Source organism: Bombus pascuorum, chromosome 1 (genome assembly GCF_905332965.1).
Source record: "Bombus pascuorum chromosome 1, iyBomPasc1.1, whole genome shotgun sequence".
Classification (NCBI taxonomy): Eukaryota; Metazoa; Arthropoda; class Insecta; order Hymenoptera; family Apidae; genus Bombus; species Bombus pascuorum.
This window is the reverse complement of record NC_083488.1, coordinates 13,235,053-13,254,609: the sequence shown is the minus strand read 5'-3', so window position 1 is coordinate 13,254,609 and position 19,557 is coordinate 13,235,053. Positions and strand designations below refer to the sequence as shown.

The window sequence follows — 19,557 nt, the reverse complement described above, 5'->3', positions numbered from 1 at the left end:
TTTATTCTAGAAAATTCAATTCGCGCCATGTTTCTATTTTTTTTAAAATCTCTCGTCATCAAGCTAGGTACCCATAGATTACCATCGTGCAAACAACCCAAAATTCTACCCCTTTTCGTTTCGTTGCTCTTTATTTTTTGCTTTCTGTATCCACGAAGCTGTTAACATCGAAACCCTTTCGTCGACTGACGTTTCTTTCCAGATGGAGCCCTTTAACTCCGCGCTTTTCGAGAACCCCTGGTCTGCCTTGATGACTGCACGAAGAAAATGCGTCTCTTTGCCACCTGGAAAATGCATTGTACATTACCCAACGACCTGACTCGTCCTTGCACGAAACGGGACGTCAATGGGGATCGACTGTGGGGAAGCGAAAAATTCCTATGGCCTTGGCGAACGATTCGAGTGCACTCCAAAGAGATCAAAGCTATTGTCGTGACGTTCTCGCTTGCGGAAATAAAAGGCTCGATACGAGATTCGAGTACAAAGACTTAGCGCGAAAAGAGGGGCGCCGATCGCAGCGTAAAACAGATCTGGTTGAAATCCGTTCCAAAGAAAATCGGTTACATATCGTATTTCAATTATTGATACGTATTTGGAAGATTCGAGATTTATTGAATTTGGATTCTTCGCCGTTTAAGTTGCTTCTTATCTATGATGAATTTAATCAGAATCTAAATTTGAAAATTTCAAAGTTTTATGGTAAGTGCGAAATGTAAAAATTTAAAATTGCCTGCTTTTTTGTTTTTACGATAATTTTTGTACCGCTGGTTAAGAAATTATGGAATATTAATTTCTCCTTGCAAGCACTTCCGGAATAGGATTTCTACAAAGTGACGTCAAGTACAAAATCGGTTGCATTAAATTGATTAGTATTCATTAAGTACGCGTACACAGATAAATCAATATTTCCAAATGCGCCGCCACCAACACGTAATGGATTTATCTGCCCGAAATCGATTAGCATATACTGCGCGTTCTGATAAAACACGAGATTCTCTATACGTAACATCGCTTTGGGATTATAATGCCGTGCGATATCCCGAATTTACTTAATCCCGTTGATCTGATTAATGAGTAAAAATCAGCAAAAACATCGAGTGTAGTTACGCGATCGAGCTGGCATAACTAATACGATCGTATACCTAATAATCGGTTATCAATTCATTTTCCCATTGAATCAAACTACCTTCCTTTGCAAATGAGATCTCCACTCGTTGAATAAATTCGCAATATTCGACAAATCTGTTCAAATATATTAACGTATCTTCTGTTCTTTTAAGCCATCCTTTTCACAGATTAAACGGGCGTTAATAATAAAGAGATTCGATCGTAGCGACGATTGAACTATGACTAATACACGAGTTGATTCATCGTATTTGCTTGCTTTCTGTATTAGTTTACGACTGTTTATCTAATTTCAATGGAATGTTCGATGACTAATAACTTAGAAGTTTAATTTAGCACATTACGAGCTCATTGTTAGTGATATCTACTCGGTACGCTTTGCTGCTTCAGAGGCTACTTGCTGGCGCATGCACTTTATCAACATATTAATTGTCATAGGGGTCACCGGTGACTGACACTGGACTTGACAGTGACAGTATAGGGATCTCGATCTCCAGTGACTAATAATGCTGGAATTAATTAAGATATCTCGGTAAAAAACAATAAAGTTTATAATATCTATGTACTTTTAATATCATAGTAACAACGTAAAGCAGTGGGAATGCACCATAAAGCGCTGATAATTTAATTCTATTAATAAGATACATATCATATAACAACGCATTATGTTGGAACAAGCGACGGTTTATACAAAATAATTTGAAAATTGCAGCAGTTAATATATTTATAATGTCCTTCTATACATTTCTAAATCCTCGCTATTTTCATCTTTTATTTTCCATCACGTTAAAGCAATGTTCAGAAATTTCCCGAAATTTCAAGGAAAACTGTAGAACACTAGAATCGCGATAACCGGTTACGAGATTGACTGCAAGATTCAATGGAGAGACGGGGGTGCGGGCTAAGATTTATAGGTATTTTTGCTGAGGAAATGGACACTTGCCAGCCGATCAACTAATTTAGATCAAGGTTTTGGAAGCGATTCTCCAGCTCCGACGAAACTTTCATGCGCACATATACCGACAAATATTTGTGACACATATACGAGCAAGCGTGTCAATAATTCCGCCCTGTGCAAGCTAATACAAAACGAACGGAAGCAAAGGGGGTGCGCGACAGAGGACCGTTAAAACGTGTCGTCACAGAGCAAGAATTTGGTACGAAATTCACAAACTATCCGACAGAGCGCCGCTTGTAATACGTTAATTGAAGCTGCACGCAACTGCCAATTACGTTTCACGTTCATTAGTCCGTGGAAACGGCCATGACGACTGGGTATGTGGAACATGCGCTCTGGCCAACCATGAACCTCGAATACTAGCATGAAAAACGTCGTTCTCCAGGATCTACGTGAAATTATCCCGGACGCTTTACGCGATGGAAGATAGATAACAAAGGATACAGCGTTCCGTGTATGATTAACAGGAAATTTATGAAATCTCCTTCTAATCGACATACATTTTCCCCTTTATTAAGCAATATTATTTACAGAATATTATGTAAGTAGGAAAAGTTAAAAGGTAGCTAAAATGAACATTAATTTTCGTCCAGTAAATGCTGGATCATTATAGTCATAAGTGTTGAATATTTCAGTTTATAAAATGTATAAAATAAAATATATTATCATTTAAGAAATATATAAAATAAGATATATAGTTCGATGGAAGGGAGATAAGACATACATTTTCATCTCTTTATTAAGGAGTATTATTTGTAAAAAGAAAAAGAAAAAAGGGAAATTATATAAGGAAAGTTAAAGGGAAGAGAAAATGAAAGTCAATCTTCGCGTAGCAAAGACTGGGTCATTGTTGTCACGAGCGTTCAATATTTTATTCTATAACGATAAAGCGAAGACCCAAGATCTTTTATTCCTATCTGATTCAATTCGAATGGTCTGATAAAATAATATTCAAATGAAACTTGAATAATAAATGTAAAGTATCTGTGTGAGTCAAGAATTATAAAATATGGCGACTTAAATATTACAATTATCGTGTACTGATAGAGCAAGATAAGAATTAAGATAGCAATAAAAAGATTAAATCTAGGTATAAATAGAATGAGACAGGATGAAGTAGTTTAAGTATAAGGAGATACAGAATCAGCACTATTGTATAAGAAACGGAACTTTATAATCCCAATGGGGAAACAAATTATTACTATTATTACAATTATCAAACAGAGAAGATTACAAATACTATTATTGTAAACATTGAAAATGCAAAAAAATAAAAAAGAAAAGAGAGAGTAAACAGAACGCAATTCAATAAAACTGGGATCAAAATCAAAACTAGGAGAAATATAGTTCGTTAACGACATTTACAGGTAACACAGATGCGTGTTTCATACCGAGATAAGCCAACACGGTTCGTTGTGAGCACGTTTCTGTTCACCCGCGATACGGGATCGACTTAAAATTCTCTATACGTTCGATCGATTGTAAAGGAATGGTAGAGGTCGAAAGACGCCGGTAAAGAGGAGGACAAGGGGCAAAGAAACAGATGTCGTAATTTAGGTTGGGATAAGAAACGTGTCGGGTGTTTTCGGTTATCCGGAGTTTTCATTTATACCATGAAACGAACCGGACAGATTAAATATCGTTCAGAAAAGAATGGCCTCGGACAGAACCGAAAACAATACGGGATTCCGTCGTCGATAAAGCTGCTGCTGGTGATAGCAGCTAACGTTCTCAGAACTTTCGTAGGTTTCTTTCGCGTAGACGTGTGCTCTCTTTTTCGGTCTGCCTAAGTTTAAACTTGGAATGATATTGTGTCGCTTACTATGTGCCGATATGTATTGTTTTCTATATAGTGAATTTCGTAAATGTTGAATCCTTGAGAACTTGTTATTGAAAACGGAAACAAGCTTTTTTAAAGATATTTTAACTTTTGAATATATAGTGTCGTTATTTTTCAATGTAACAGAGACACAACCCTTACTACATAATATAAATAAATAGTAAATAGAATAAATAAAGTATTCATAAGAAAAGAAGTCTTTATTGGGTTTAAATTACCTAACTTCCTATGCTAATCCAATTAATTTCTTTTCGAACAAGAACCGTTCTTAGTCTTTACAAAGAGGCAAGCCATTTCAGAATGAATGGGCAACTGCGTGCCTCGGTATTAAAATTTTTCTCTTGTTTTATACAAGACAGCATTAGACCACCTTTGAAGTGGACCTGCACGCCATTCTCCTCATATCCTTCTTTGTAGTACAGGAAATTAATTTCGCCTTCGTAGAAACGTGGTAAGCACATTTTTCAACTACATAATTCTAATAAGCGCTTTGTCCTTTGTTTGTTGTCTCTTTGATCCGTGGTTATGATTTTTTCCTCTCAAAGATCAAGCGATTACGACAAAGAGACTTTCGTAGTACTGAGGAAACCCTTAGAAAAATTTTAAATGAAGATTCGAAACGTGCAGGACAAAACATATTCTACGTAAGCGAGTAATTCCACGAACAAAGTGCTACTTACACGAATGCGGCCAAAAACTGGAAATGTTTATAAACTCACCTGTAACAAACAAGAGTATTGAATAGTTAGTAAATAATTCGATAGTACGTTTTGCAGCGATAAATTCAAAGAAATAGTTTTCTAAAGTCTAAACAAATTTTCACGAGTCGCCCACTTTACCGCGAAGATATTACAGTGGGCATAAAAGGTTCCGTTTGCTAGAAGAAATTAAAGGAAAAAGTAGGTCAAGACGTACGAGAAACGTTTGTCAAGGGTTTCATTTGTCCCTCTAGCCAGTTTTAGTAGTTAAAATCTAAAAACCAAGTGGACAGGAAGCATTTCGCAATTTCCAACTTTCCTCTTAATCACCGAGGCCGTGAACGACGGTTGTTCAAAACGCGAATATATCGAAAACACGATTCTTCATTTTGGAATCGCCGGGTTGAAATATACGACTGTGTCCGAGGGTGACCAGAGAAGTCTCATTAATTTGTATCACTCCTTTCTTCTTGTCATTTTTGGACAAATTACTATCCTACTACTATATATCGCGGACAATAACGCCAACGTCGCGATACCGTTTTATCAAAATTAATCGGCTGTATGTTACACAAGCTGTTACATTAACCTAGATGCGAGAACGACTGGGCAATAAATTCAGCTGAAATTTGAATTTATTTCGCGTCGCGTCATTTTCATCGTCTCTCATTATTATGTCGGACCAAACTGGAATTTCGAGGGGGCTATCGGCAATTGCACGCTGGAGACTCGTAGTCCTAGAAATAATTTAACCTCTAACAACGTCGTCTGATTATTCGGGACGTTTGTTAATTAGAGCCAGTTAGGTGAAAGCCTCCTTTCGATTGTTACATTGGCAAAGAGACAGATCTGCCAGATCGATTTTCGCGAAGCAAAGCGACGACAGGTGAGATAAAAACCTTACAGATATCTCGTGAGCTTTCGAATAAATTAATTTTAAAAATGGTTGTAAACATATTGATTGTAAAGAGATAAATATTTTGTGTAAAATGTATATATTTATAAGACTATATAGAAATATATAGGAGTAGCTTAGAAGCTTTGAATGACGTTGGTATGACTTCTATTTATTTCTTAGTGCGCTGTGTCTTATGAATGTTCATATATTGCTATGATTGATCTGTATCTTTGTGGAGGTTGCGATGACCCATCTTTCATTGATGTGCTTTGTAACAGTATATTCTATATTGGTAGTTCGGTTGAAGAGAAAGAAATGTACTGTCTTTCCCCCGAGACTTTAATGGTGACAATGCTATAATTGACGATGAAACTAATTGTGACTCAACTGTCAGAGAATCTAATCGTCTGGGACATAAATTCTAGGTTTATTATACATCTGATTGCTATTGTAAAATTATTGTCTGTACAAGCTATTTGTAAATGTGTAACACCATTAAATTAACTAAACGTTTAACATAAAGAAAATCGTGGAATCGATCAGATGATCGAAAATGATGGCGTACGTACGAGTAAATTATCAAGGTTCAAAAGGATGGTAGGAATAATCGAGGAGTTTCGAGATCGAACAGGGAAGGATCCCCTCCATCCGTGTCAGTTGGCAGACTCTTTGTTATTCGAGAGTTCCTCGAACTACTCGAAGTGTTAGCCGATCCCGTGTCAAGAGGATTACACCTGATCCCTTTCTTGGGGGATGCGATTCGCTCGATTTTTGTGTCGCGATCTTTTTCATCCCTCCTAAGTGTCAAGAAAGAAGAGAGACGTACAACTTATTGGAGAAGTCAAGTTGACGTTCTTTGATTTTACTTCTTTTATAAACTCAAAAAGCGAAAACGTTTAGTAGTATCGTATAAAACCATTAAATTCCGATTTCGAATTTCGAAATGAATTGTGAACATTAGAGGATCTACTGATAAATATTTCAATGTACAATAATGTAGAAAACGTAGAATTTCTCTATACGATCGTCACCAGTGATGAACGCCTACGAGATAAAACGTATAGAGTATATACGTATTGCACGCTAGAATCTTTTATTTCATAATAATAAAAAAATAATAAATAATTTTAATTTATATTTTTCACTTCTATATATCGCATACCGACGTATAGTAACACAAAATTTACAAGATAAATTGTAAGCTCAGGTTTTGTAAGTGGTTTTACGCGAGTTTTTACAAGTATCTCATTTATCGTATAGTGGGTACTTAAGCTACTTCCTAAGAAGCCTGTTATTCAGAAACACAGAAGCCTATCGGGTGAATCGTCATCAGTCAGCTGGAAGTGACATGAGGTAAGCATCAATCGTAAGAGGGATGCTTGAGAACGATCGATTGTAATCTTGTCGTTAACACCGCGTTGGCTATTTATCAGTCTTTAATAGCAAGCAGTAGAATAGATAATCCAATAATAACGGAGTAGATCGATTAATCTTGTCCTTCTGCTTGCAGCAACATTTAACATTTGAGATTTACTGTTCCAAGTAACTTAATATAATGCAATTACAATTTTAAGGAAGAATCACTTTAATCAAATTAGAAACTTCAATATCGACAACTTTCATCCGTTTTTCGAAATACTCTCATCGCCTAAACAGAGACGCAACCACGTTCCATTTTCGGTTTTATCTTCCACAAAATATTCTGCTTTGCTGTCGTGTCCGTGTCGCGTAGATTACAGGCGCCGATGTAAGCAGTTTCAGATCATGACGAAAGTGGGAACGAGAAGTGCCGAGTTTACGGGTCTTTCGAATTATTTAGCATTAAAACCACGGAGGATTAAAATAGAAAATTTGTATTAAAGTGATGAAAGTGAATGTTATACGAACTTGTTACATTATACTTAATGTAAGAGTCAATCCACACAATTGCACAAAAAATGTAATAAATACATGGCGAATGTCTATGCATTTATTGGAAACTTAAAGGTGTGAAAATAAACAAAATGCACATAGTATGTAAAGATATATAAAATATTCAAAGAATAACACTCGTTATAGAATTTAATAGATACAATAAATGTCTGCTTAGCAATAAATGCATTTCTTCACTTATGTGCATAATACTATGAATTTGCATGCACATCTACGGTTTAGTAATAAATCTACAAAATTTCTATGAGAATTTACACATTGGCCACTTCAATCGTTCTTGTAGTTCTACCGTTAAACCAATACTCCAAGAAGTTTCCGAAAAAATCCACAGTACAAGTTCCCTCTTATAGTCAAATGGAACGATCATCGTTGATGTCGCTTGCCTACTCAAAGTTACCCCTGGGACAAAACGTACGGATCAGGCGGGGTGTTTTAATAAACGCAAAGAGAAGAGAGAGCGTAGGCAGATGGAGAAAATATAGGCGGTCGGATATCGGCAGTACGGAATCGGGGAAGTCGACTGATTTACATTTGGGGAATATCGGTCCAGGCACGGACTCGTATTATCATAAGAGAATGGCGGTGGTTTAGCTTTCCCGGAGGACATTATCGGCCACCTGCTGTTTCTCTGACGACGACCAGTTCCGGAACCACGCCTACCTTTTATCCATTTCGACGATTTCGATGATTTCGACGGTTTCAACAGGGCGACTCGGAAAGGATTCTCGAACATATCCGAAGTTTTTATCTTGTGCGGATATGTTCGAATAAGAGAAAAATTCGCAGGATCCATGTTACATCGCTAGTGATTTTTATAAGTGATTTTCGATGAATGCATAAGTTATTGAGCAATTTAATACTTCATATCGATAGAAGATTGTTGAACGACCCTCTAGTTTCCTGTATAATAGTAATAATTCAGAAACGAAATTCTGCTAGTTAACATCGTACCAATATTTTTTCATCGTCGTGTAAATATGTATGTGTACCTAGGCTTGATTATAAACTGAAATACCCACGATCTCAGCAGGCATTTTCTGCACGCTGACATTTTAATGAAAGTGGCGCAAATGTGGCTTATTTAGTATATGTGCTCCTTCCTCTGTAATGTCAAATTCGAAATCAATAAATAAAACACGAGCTTCTATATTTTTCTGTGTCACTACTTATCTAACATATTGTTTTAAAAAATAGAAATAAAAATCTACTTCGATTCTGTAGTACAAAATTTAATTTCACCACTCATTGACCGACTGTTCGTGTCACGTTCTTTACACCATTATCTAAACTAGCAATTGAGGAGTGAGGAAAATCCTTCGCAAATCGTGTCTATACATTAATATACACCCCTTCGATCGACTTTTTTTCTCGCTATTATAAGAAAAGAACGGAGCCGATGTGAAATTTTTAATAAACAGCAGAGAATTCCATTTTTCTTACAATTACTAACATAATGAATGAGGATAATTATCGAATCGAATACTTTTTAATGGACATTTCCAATATTCGAAACAATTTCTTTTTTCCTCGTTAATCGTTTTAGCAGAAAAAGATGTCCGCAGCCGCTAAGCGAGCGCTTGACTCTGCAAGACGCCATTTATTCTGGAAGCTTTTATAACGCGTCCCGCATTTGCGTCACCGTCGTCGATCGAAAAGTCGTAAAGATATCAACTATGGCAGCGAACTCTTTTTTCACTGCGCGCCACTGGCCTCGAAGGCATTGCGATAAGACTCGGAGCTACGTTTCACGGCACTTTGTGCATGGCGAACGTCCCCCGCGGCATACGCTAAATCTTTCACGCAGCCAGATGATTTACCAGCGCCTGGTGAAACACGAGTTTCAATCGGGTCAAAAGAGAGACCTTAGAACTCGTCGAACGGGACAGGATGGCTCGCTTTCTTTAAATTTGCACGAAGGAAATTGGTCCGAAGTCTTGAATCTTTGAAGGGTGCATTCGAGGCTGAAGATTGGAAGCTTTTGTTTGTATCAGTTACATATTCGTTCTGAGCGTTAGACATGTTTTTGAAGCTTTAGCTACAATTTCTCATTACATTGTGTTATCGTATTACAATCATATAATAGGATATCCTATATGTTTTAGCAATGAAGAATGGATAAATCGATATATTTATAAAATTTGAAAGATAATCTCCGGTGGGATATGATATTTGTGTACGAACAATACAATATTTCTATAATACAATGAGAATCGGTAATTACTATCTAATGGTTTTTGCTTGAAAGGGATAAAATAAATAATGTACATGAAGAGAGATACGTTAATGTTCAAAAGCTGATCACGTAATGGCGTGTAAATGTTAAAGGACTTCGCGACTGCAAATCGACGCTACATTAACTACGCTTATCGTGACCTGGATTCGCTAAATTCGCGTACACGTGTTTGTTCAAGCACACGTTTTATCGATTCTTTGATCTCGCGTCTAAATGATTATAAATTAGTCAAATCTCATTTCTACTCGTTAACTGAATACCTATACAATATTTAAGGAATATACAAGGACTTTCTATAAATACCGATCATGAAACAAACTAAAACGAATAAATAAATAAATAGCCAAAAATAAAAAGAGAAAGTTTGGTCATAAAGAAATAGCAGAATATTATTTTCCATGGAATGTACTACAAATTAATCCTCTTACCCTCTGATTGGTGATCGCATTCGAATCGGAGATGGAGAACGTGTCGACGATGGAGTCAAATCGCACGAGCTTCTTCGGGTGTTGAGCCTTCTTTGAGCGCGGACAGAGCGAGCACATGGCTGGCGGTGTCGTCGGGGGCATATTCGACGAATATTCAATATTTTGATTTCACGATTATTCCACGATCTTCTTTTTCTTTTCACCTTTCACACGTTTCGCTTTGTGTTAGTCTATTCACCACTCATTCACCGACTGTTCGTGTCACGTTCTTTACACCATTATCTAAACTAGCAATTGAGGAGTGAGGAAAATCCTTTGCAAATCGTGTCTATACATTAATATACACCCCTTCGATCGACTTGAGTAATTTTTCTCGCCATTATAAGAAAAGAACGGAGCCGATGTGAAATTTGTTTACGTGCGATACAAAGCTTATTGCAAATTCATAGGCAGTGCTTCCTTTTATTGTCTGGTGCTTATCAAAGTCGTTGCGATACTTTATAGTCCGCTCGTACAGAGTCTTTTACTAGGCCATTCCTCAATGGCGTGTTTACGACGAGGGTGCGTAAATTAATTACATTCGTGCGTCCTCCATTCGCGATCTAAATTTGGATAGTTAATAAATTAACGTACCAAGCTCTACAAAATAATAGTATACCTATTACTAAACCGAAGCTTCTGAAATTAAAACACAGAAACTACTCTAGAAAGTATTTATCTACTACAAATTTATCAAACATACAGTATGCTTGTTAGCAAATTTTGTAAATAAATGTTGTTTATTGAATATTACAGAGATAGAAATGATACAAATTTTAAATTCTTTTAGGGATTGCTTTTGAGGATTGAAATTTCTTAGACGACGAACGATCAAACAGACGACATCTCTTCGACTACGAACACATCATTTGCGAGAGTCGGTAACACAGAAATTCACGAATCGACCGAGACTATGATACATTGAAGCAACAGCATTTACCGTGAGCAGTAAGGGTGCAAATTCACTGGAAGCTCCCTCTCTTACCGATGGAACCCAGCGCAAAATCAATACTCTTTAAACAGCATCACATCAGAGTAATTTAATATTTGCCAAAAAGAGGGATTGTTTATTTGCTTAGGCAAAACTGCGAATTTGCCTCCAACAAAGAAGCACGTATGAGCTTTAATTTAAAACACTGAATTGAATTAACGAGGTTTATTCTCTTGTTAATTACTCATAGACACTATTCACGACGCTATCTACCGTTTTCACTGCAGTTCCACAAATAGTTATGTCCAAAACTACCTACTCTAAGAAAAATGCAACGAAGAATTTCAAGCCCTAATATCAAGAAAATGTCAACTCCGTCGTCGCTTATCACGCCTCTTATCGTAATGCAAACTTTTCGCAATACGATCAGTTTGCCGCAATCGGGTTTCTCTAGCTTGACACTAATAGCTCTTTTAAATCGTACACAATGCCTTTCACAATTACATTTTACGCGATCCTGTTTCCATGATTGCTTTTCTAGTACTGACTGATAGCAATAACTTGAATTTCTTCATCTGATGCGACTATCCACAGTCTAGTGATAACGTAGAAGTAACGTTCATAATTATATTGATTCAATTATTGGAATAATTCTAATGAAATTAATTATATTGAACAAACAGAATATGAGGCGTCATTAATCGGATTGGATACGCATCCTGTGACGTCATCAGCTTCCAATGGGTTACATCGCAAGTAAAACAGAATTTCCAACGATTGTGTACATTCATAACTACGAATAAAATCCAAAAAGTACCCATTTCAATTTCCCCCAAAATTTAATCGTTTACTATTCGAGGATCAAAAAACTCATAAAACACTGGAATATGTCATTGCCAACTAGATCGTACTGCAGAGAAATTCGAAATAAAATCTAAACAACACCAACATCGATTTCTTTTCCCTTTAAAATTCGATCGTTTAATATATAATCAAATACTCATGAACTATTCGAATATACCGCATCTTATACCTTCGATATATCTTCTCTTACAATATTAACAAATTCCAAGTAAAATCCAAACGGTATGCATCTCGATTGTTTGTCCCTCCAGAATTTAATCGTTTAAGATCAAAAGGTCACAAAACACTCGAATATCTCATCATCAGTTAAATCACTGCGGTAGTATACCAAATTTCTCTTACGGCATCAGTAAAGTCAATCTTCGTAGAGTAACTTCGATGAGCGTCGATCGCCCGGAAGGAAGTGGGCGCGCCGGACATCGGTGTAATTAGCCGGCTCACGGATACAATAGGGCCGGTGTCGAGAACACGCTTCAGAAGGCGTTCAAGTAGACGTATACGAGATGCAATCGAATTATTCGCGACTGCAGAGGAACGATCGAGACCTGCGGCACGCTCGAACGAACTAATGAGACTACGAGGACCGATGCGCGACGTTGGAAATCGCGAGGCAGGACTAATTTCCATTAAGCTCCACCGACGAGTGCCGCTTGTCGACGTGCCGTCCTTAATTAGCGACGAAGGTATAAGCGGCGCTAACATACGGACAAGGGGGTCAATTGGCTGGTCGTTCATGGGGGATAGTTGCGAATTACGGTCGATCTGCGTCTCTTCCCTTTCCTTCTTCATCGTTCGATCGGTATTTCGTTTCTTTATGTCGAGATGAAATATTCCGTAGCGAAAGGATCGTTTTAACGATCAACAGGTTAGACCGATGAATAAGTTGGGATGCTCGACGATGATTGGTAATTAATACGAAATAGTCAGAACAATCTTATAGTGATTGTCATAGAGAATTGAGTAAAAACAGTAATTATTACAATAACGTAAAAATGTTGCAAGGACTGTTATAAAGAACGTATTTTAATTATGGCATTTTGTAGTGAGAAATTTTGATAAGATTAGCTCTTTGTCTTACAAGGTCGAGTTATGTATTTATAATAAATTATGATTCAAGTACCATGAAACAAGAACTATAGTTGAAATGAATTTTTCAACATATTATAACTTCGAATGTTGCGTTCCATCAAATTAAATATTATTAGATGCAAATTATATATTACACGATATTTTGAATAATCTTAAAAGAGTACGTAGAGTAATTAATATCCTCTTTGGTAGAAAACAGCGGGAGAAACGTCTCCTAAATCAATCAAACATCTAAAAGAGGTTGAGTTAAGCCGAATTGCGAGATGAAACGAAGTGTGAGTCCTGTCAAGAAACTCGAAATCAAAGAGTCTCAAACTGAAACAAATGTGAGATGTCGTCGTCATCGAGTTCTTACGTCAAACGTTCGCATTGCGGCAGCCAAGGAGAGCAGCAGATCAAAGGGTTCGAAAGCTGACTTCAATCTTCGGCCAAAAGCACGAGGGAGAGAAATATATCGGCCCGTTTGTGAGACAGTGGAAACGAATTGGTCTACGGCGACTCGACGTGTTGATTACACTCGGAAAACCGCTCGTTTCTGTTTACAGTCCACGAAGTGGAAAATAATCGACGGCCGTTTACGAAACCCTGCCAAAGAACGACGCTCGCTGCGAACCATTCCACACGGTTATTTTAATTGCTTACCACGTAAGAAACAGCCATAATGCGCTCGTTTGCGGAAATTGGCACAGTATCCGGCACTAGATGTAAAGTAAATGAACGCCATTACTGCAATTCGCTTCCTGTCATCGTTCCACTCTCGTTTTTCTTCCGAGAAAATAAACATCAACGTGGGGAAAATTCTGAATAACGAGTAAGTACGGATGTATTGAGTTGCAATTATTATTGTAAATTTATAAATAATTGTGACGCGAATGAAGCTTTTTCTCTTTTTTTTTTTCTTTTTTGAGAAACTATTTCAAAAGTGTAACACATAATATTTGTATTACGTAAATATATGTATGTGATGTTTATGTATTTATTGTGAGAACTTTAAAAGTCTAAAAATACAGAATGTGTATAATGATATATATTAATACTAAAAATAGATACTAATATATATCAGTATATATAATACATATATAAAGTGCTTAAAATATTTATACGTTAAAATATTTAACAGTTGAAAAATGCCTCCGTTTAACTTCCATTTCTTCATTTGCATAAATATTCACAGTCTAGTGATAACAAAAGTAACGTTCGTAATTATATTGATTTAATTATTAAAATAATTATAATGAAATTATATTGAAGAAGCAGAATAAGAATATGTAATCTCGAAAGCTTATTAAAACGTGTCATCTCGTTAAACACATAATATAGGGTAAACTAAGTGAAGTTTATGCGAACAAGGGAACAGTTTAATACTAACGACAGATAATTGGATAAGCTCGATTCAATAAGTCCTTGGCATAACTGAGTCGTAGTTCAGTCTCATGAATTTTAATAACGTTCCACTGAATTTTTCAATCGAATTAACTGCAAAAGTACTGATTACTTCACCCGAATAGGTCAAGTCGTGTCTAGAATATAATTTAAAGTTATAAATGTTTTCTTTGAAGCCACGATATGCTGCAGAAACACGAATATCAAGATTATAACATTTCGTAGGAAGTATTTGCTACATTTAACTGATGCATCCCAGCTGTTCACGTATCAAATTAATGTGCCGTCAGTGTTACGTAGAATATAGAACCTTCGAAACTTTGTTCTCAGTGGCGGATACCAAAATCTCCGAGAATTTTAATTACGCTAGCGATTCATAAGATAGATAACCGCCGCAAGACCTTCCAGGAAGGGCAAGAACGAACAGTTCTTCGAGGCAAAGAAACAACCTCGATTTAACGCTACCGTTGCCCGTAGCACTCGAACTTTGAGATTGCTCGATAAAAAATTTGGAACGGTTTTAGTCGTCGCAGGCACATAGAGGAAATAGGGAACCTTTTGCCAAGCGCAACATCTGAAGTACCTGAAGAACTATGAATTGTTCCTTAACAACAACTCGAGACTGCCAGATGACGTTCTTGTTAGAGTTCATGTTCGACGTGCTGTTACGAAAAAACTTGAAAATTTCTATCACGACGTACCGTTATTGAAATCAAGATCAATGTTTATTTCTGTTCACGAAGTTTCGATTAAAACGAGTAAATGATTATTATCACGATTATTATTATAGAATAATATGGAAAATAATTTTCAAGTTTGAAGTTTTTGGGTTTTAATAAATTTTTTCTTTTAACACTTTCGCGATTACTGTGTATTCAGTTTTGATTATATTATGTTATTTAAATGCAGCATAAGCATTTCCTATAAGATCTGTACGATGTAGTAGAATGCTGCAAAGAACAGTGAACGTAAAATTACGCGAGTGACCACGAAAGTATTAACTAATTTTACACATACAGGACGTTAAGAAAGGCTGAGTGAAAATTTGAAGATAGATTCTGTGTATCAAAAAAGCAAAGTTTATATAAGGAATATTCACAGTAGATGTTGGAAGTGTCTTCTATGAGATTTAACAACGATTTAACAATGAGGTTTAATAATCACATAGATGATTCCTACCATACATTGTCGAACTCATTCAAAAAGAAGGAAGATCATATTATTATAATGTATACATCGATTATGATTAAAATATATGTACTAGCACTAAAATATAATAACACTTTCTTTCTTGTTTTCAAACATAAGACTTGTACTGAAACTTCTGCGCAATCTTTTTGGAGCATTCTGTAGATATACAAGAATAATCACCACTGTACCAAAATTTACGAAATCACAAATAAAAAAAAAAAACTTACTAAAATCACCGCAAGCATTTTAATATCCATATATTAAGATTAAATGACCGAAGAGTATACACGACCGACCAAAGATGTCTACGGTATTCAACAGGAAGAGGAAGTAAACGCATCCTGTCATTTCGTGCTGCTACATTAATTACTATGTCACCTTAATACCGCAGTGTGCGTACGTTCGTTACCGCTGGCATCGAGCACTGGCTAAAAGACTGTGCGAATGAACAGCTTAGAGAGCCGGCCTATTAAAACTGAAAGGCTGCTTGAATTGAACCTGTTATCATTCATTATCGTGATTCTAGCTGGCTGCATCGGTGGCGACGATCGAATCGGGCGCATCGTAAATCGCGCATCAATCCGTGCCTACACGCTTCAGGGCGCACGCGTTTCATAGAATTAACGTCGCGTTAATTGGCGAACGTTGTCAATTAACAAGCGGAGCAATAAGTGGCATCGGACCGACGCAATTGGGTTAATTGTTTTTGGTTAATGAATAAGAAATTCGATCGTTCTGAAAAATTATTCTTCCGCCTCGAAGAGATGTGATATTTAATATCGATAAAGTATTTAATTTTTCATAAACAATTTGAATCGTTGAAGATATCAAATGATATTCTACCCTTGAAATTTCTGCCTGAAAGAATTTTTACTTTTATTGAAATAAGTTTGAAACACGCTCAAGAAAATAGCATGTACTATACGATATAGTAGTAGATTTAAAATAGAACCTAGACGATAAAAGGAAAAACTGAGCAGACCGAACTCACTTTCTCTATTTCCTTCTTCGACTTTCTCGATATTTCCAGTAATCTTTGTTCCCGTTACTGTTCTTCTTCCGCTTTATTTCCTTCGTTTTCTGCTGCACCAGACTCCATATAAGATTTAACAAAATTACACCGATAATTTCCTGACCAACTGTGACCTATACTTTGTGTCGACGTTTATGCCATTCTATTGTTACCACTGTCTTTCGTTGTTAATGTAATTCGCATGTATACGATCCGTATAAGATATCGTTCTAATTACTCGAATGCTTCAAACGCTTTGCATGAATTTACGAAATTCCTCGGCTATTGTCCTAAACGAATTCTTCGAAACGACGGTCGGGCATAAAAGAACTCGTTTGCCAGTCGAGGGGTATTAATGAGATCAGCGCTTAATTGAACGATAAACGAAATTTCCTGGTAAATTTTATCGATTCACTTCCAGCGGCGTGTAAGAAACAAAAAGATGTGGCGACTAAAATTAGAGACGCGTCCCACTGCTCCAGATTTCTTATCAAAGGGATAAAAGCTGATCGAAGATAAATTTTCTTCGATTTAGACATCGAATAGGCGGTTTATTCTCAGTCCGATTCTCTATTATTTATGGTCCCTGGTTGATCGTTGAAATAGATTTATGACTATTCGAACGTGGCGGCTAAGGGCACGATTATCACTCGACGAGATAAATGTCAGGATCGTGCATATTCCGGGTAGTCGATAAATTCGCACGTCTACCTAGAAATCTCAGACTCGCGGCTTAGCTTGACAAGCCGTGGAACGCGATCGATATCTGCAGGAACGACAAGCTTCGCTGGCCCGGCCGAATTCGAAGCTGTCGTCATAATATTAGAACGCGATCAGCATAATTTCTACGCGAAATCAGCTCTCTTGGCCGGAAATCCGATCTATCCACATAGACCGTGGTTATCGACAAAATGGCATCTCGTGAGAATTATTTACTTTTCAGAAAAAAATTTTTACTATCAAAAATGATGAATTATTCATTGTTAGACTGTGGACTCAGAGATTACTACATTTACGATCATTTAAATTTTAATGAACGTAATTAGAAGAGTGAAGCCTAAATATTGAAATATTTTATATATTTTGCATGTTAATAAAAAGTGAAATATTACAATGCAATGTCACTACCTCATATCTACTAATAAACTGTATACTTCAATTAAGAAAGTAAGTAGTAGAAGAGTTTGAATGATTAAAAAACATAATTTTACTAATGGAATCTGTTTCAAACAGGTTCAAACCAACTATAGAATAAACTTGGTCTTTCCAGGGCAGAAAATTAGCAGGAAGCATAAATAACATAGTTACCTTAATAATGGTATTACAATGTTGAATTTCCCATAAATGCATAAACATCCGCAGTAAAACTTCATTTATGTAAATTACATATAACTGAAGTTCATACGAGTAGAATAGGAGTTTATTGATCTTTTTATGATTATGATTTCTCGTTTGAATAATAAAAGTGCACGTCTAAATATGTTAGTAGACACAATCGATGTGAATTCAGTTAAACGAGCACTAACTAAAAGAAACTTTATGTCATTTAAGTAACAAGCCGAAAGCATCGGTTAAGAAAATAACCTTTTCTTTTTATATTTCGCGTGGAGAATCGATAGAATGGATGAATTATGCAATCGAATGTTTCCTTCGACTCGTACCAAATAGAAGTCGGCATTAGATGGCAAACGTCAAGATAACTGGTTCTTAAGCGAATATAAAAATTGTAACGCACGCGATGCACATAATGTGCGCCGTGTTGACCGCGAGAAACGTATTCGATGAGGTAGGCTGTTTGCATATCAGCACGTTTCGAAGAAAAATCAACAATGTTAATACAACGTTACTAGCGTAACCTAGTCACGGAATTGATTGTTTCAACGCTAAGGTACGAATGTTAGAATACAATTCTATTCAAAATTATTCTATCTTTTAGTTCGAAAATTCATTACGTTAAATAGTTTTTCATTAATTCTAGAATATGAATGTTCGTTATCTCTAACTGACAAAGCTTTCATTCGTCTTAAGTAGTGTGTTTAATTATAGATTATTATTAATATATCATATTAAACTATTAACGAAAAATAAATATTGTATTATAAAAAAAGGAATTTGACAAATTTGAAGGAAATTTTACGAACGTTTGTGCTCTAAATATTACGAAGTATTACGAATAGAGAATACATTCGATGGAATTTTATCCGAAGAAGAGTTTACTAATATTTTATTAAAGATAATTTATACTCAAACATACTGACGTGATGCATGTAGGAAATTGTTCGGTCTCGTTTTAATAAACATTGTCGCGAAACATAAACGTATATCAGGGTCGCAACCTCGATCCTCGGGGAAAGACGAGCTGGAAACATAAACCGCACCGCGTGTACGGAGAAGTGGCATTGTTAGAACAGCGTCACGTTGTACTTGAATTTCCGTCTAACAGCTGCAACCACGGAAAGTTGCACGCTGACGTGGGTTTGACTCGTCGATAAACGTTTCGAGAACTTTTGCGTACTATTAAAACATCAAGGACGATGTGGGAGCAATTAATCTGATCATGGCGGCATATGGTGTAACAATAAGAACGGTAATAGACAACGATTAAATCATAATAAAACTTGAAATTTACAATAATATCGATAAATTATACTACGAAGTTTTAATCGACCGTTCATTTTTTGTAGCAGAATGCTTGGTTTACGTTTTTTTTTTCATAGAACAGAACAAAAGTTTAATTACAGTTACTTGCGTAATTAAACAAAAATTATTTTATTCAAAAAGTTTTAACATTTACGATTATATTTTCTAAAGTACCTACATCGAAATAATTTTAATAAAGCCAGGTACTATGGAATCGTTAAAAGTGTTTCGAGATATGCGTGGAAGTTTAAAATTTAAAAAAAAAAGAGATGGCGAGCTGAGAGAAGCACGGTCGC

At 36.2% G+C, this 19,557-nt stretch overlaps 1 protein-coding gene across 19 annotated transcripts in view; it reads right to left on the bottom strand.

Moving 5' to 3' along the window:
- The window catches only part of LOC132905038 (disks large 1 tumor suppressor protein), a 523,073-nt gene that overhangs the window by 176,738 nt on the left and 326,778 nt on the right, over positions 1-19,557 (bottom strand). For 2 of the 19 annotated variants that reach the window (XM_060956083.1, XM_060956074.1), the window contains exon 2: positions 10,113-10,714. The exons of the other annotated variants lie outside the window; for them this stretch is intronic. In XM_060956083.1, the coding sequence (XP_060812066.1) occupies positions 10,113-10,253 (141 nt within the window). In that variant the 5' untranslated portion in view covers positions 10,254-10,714. The remainder of the gene's footprint in view (positions 1-10,112; positions 10,715-19,557) is intronic. 19 annotated transcript variants of the gene reach the window in all.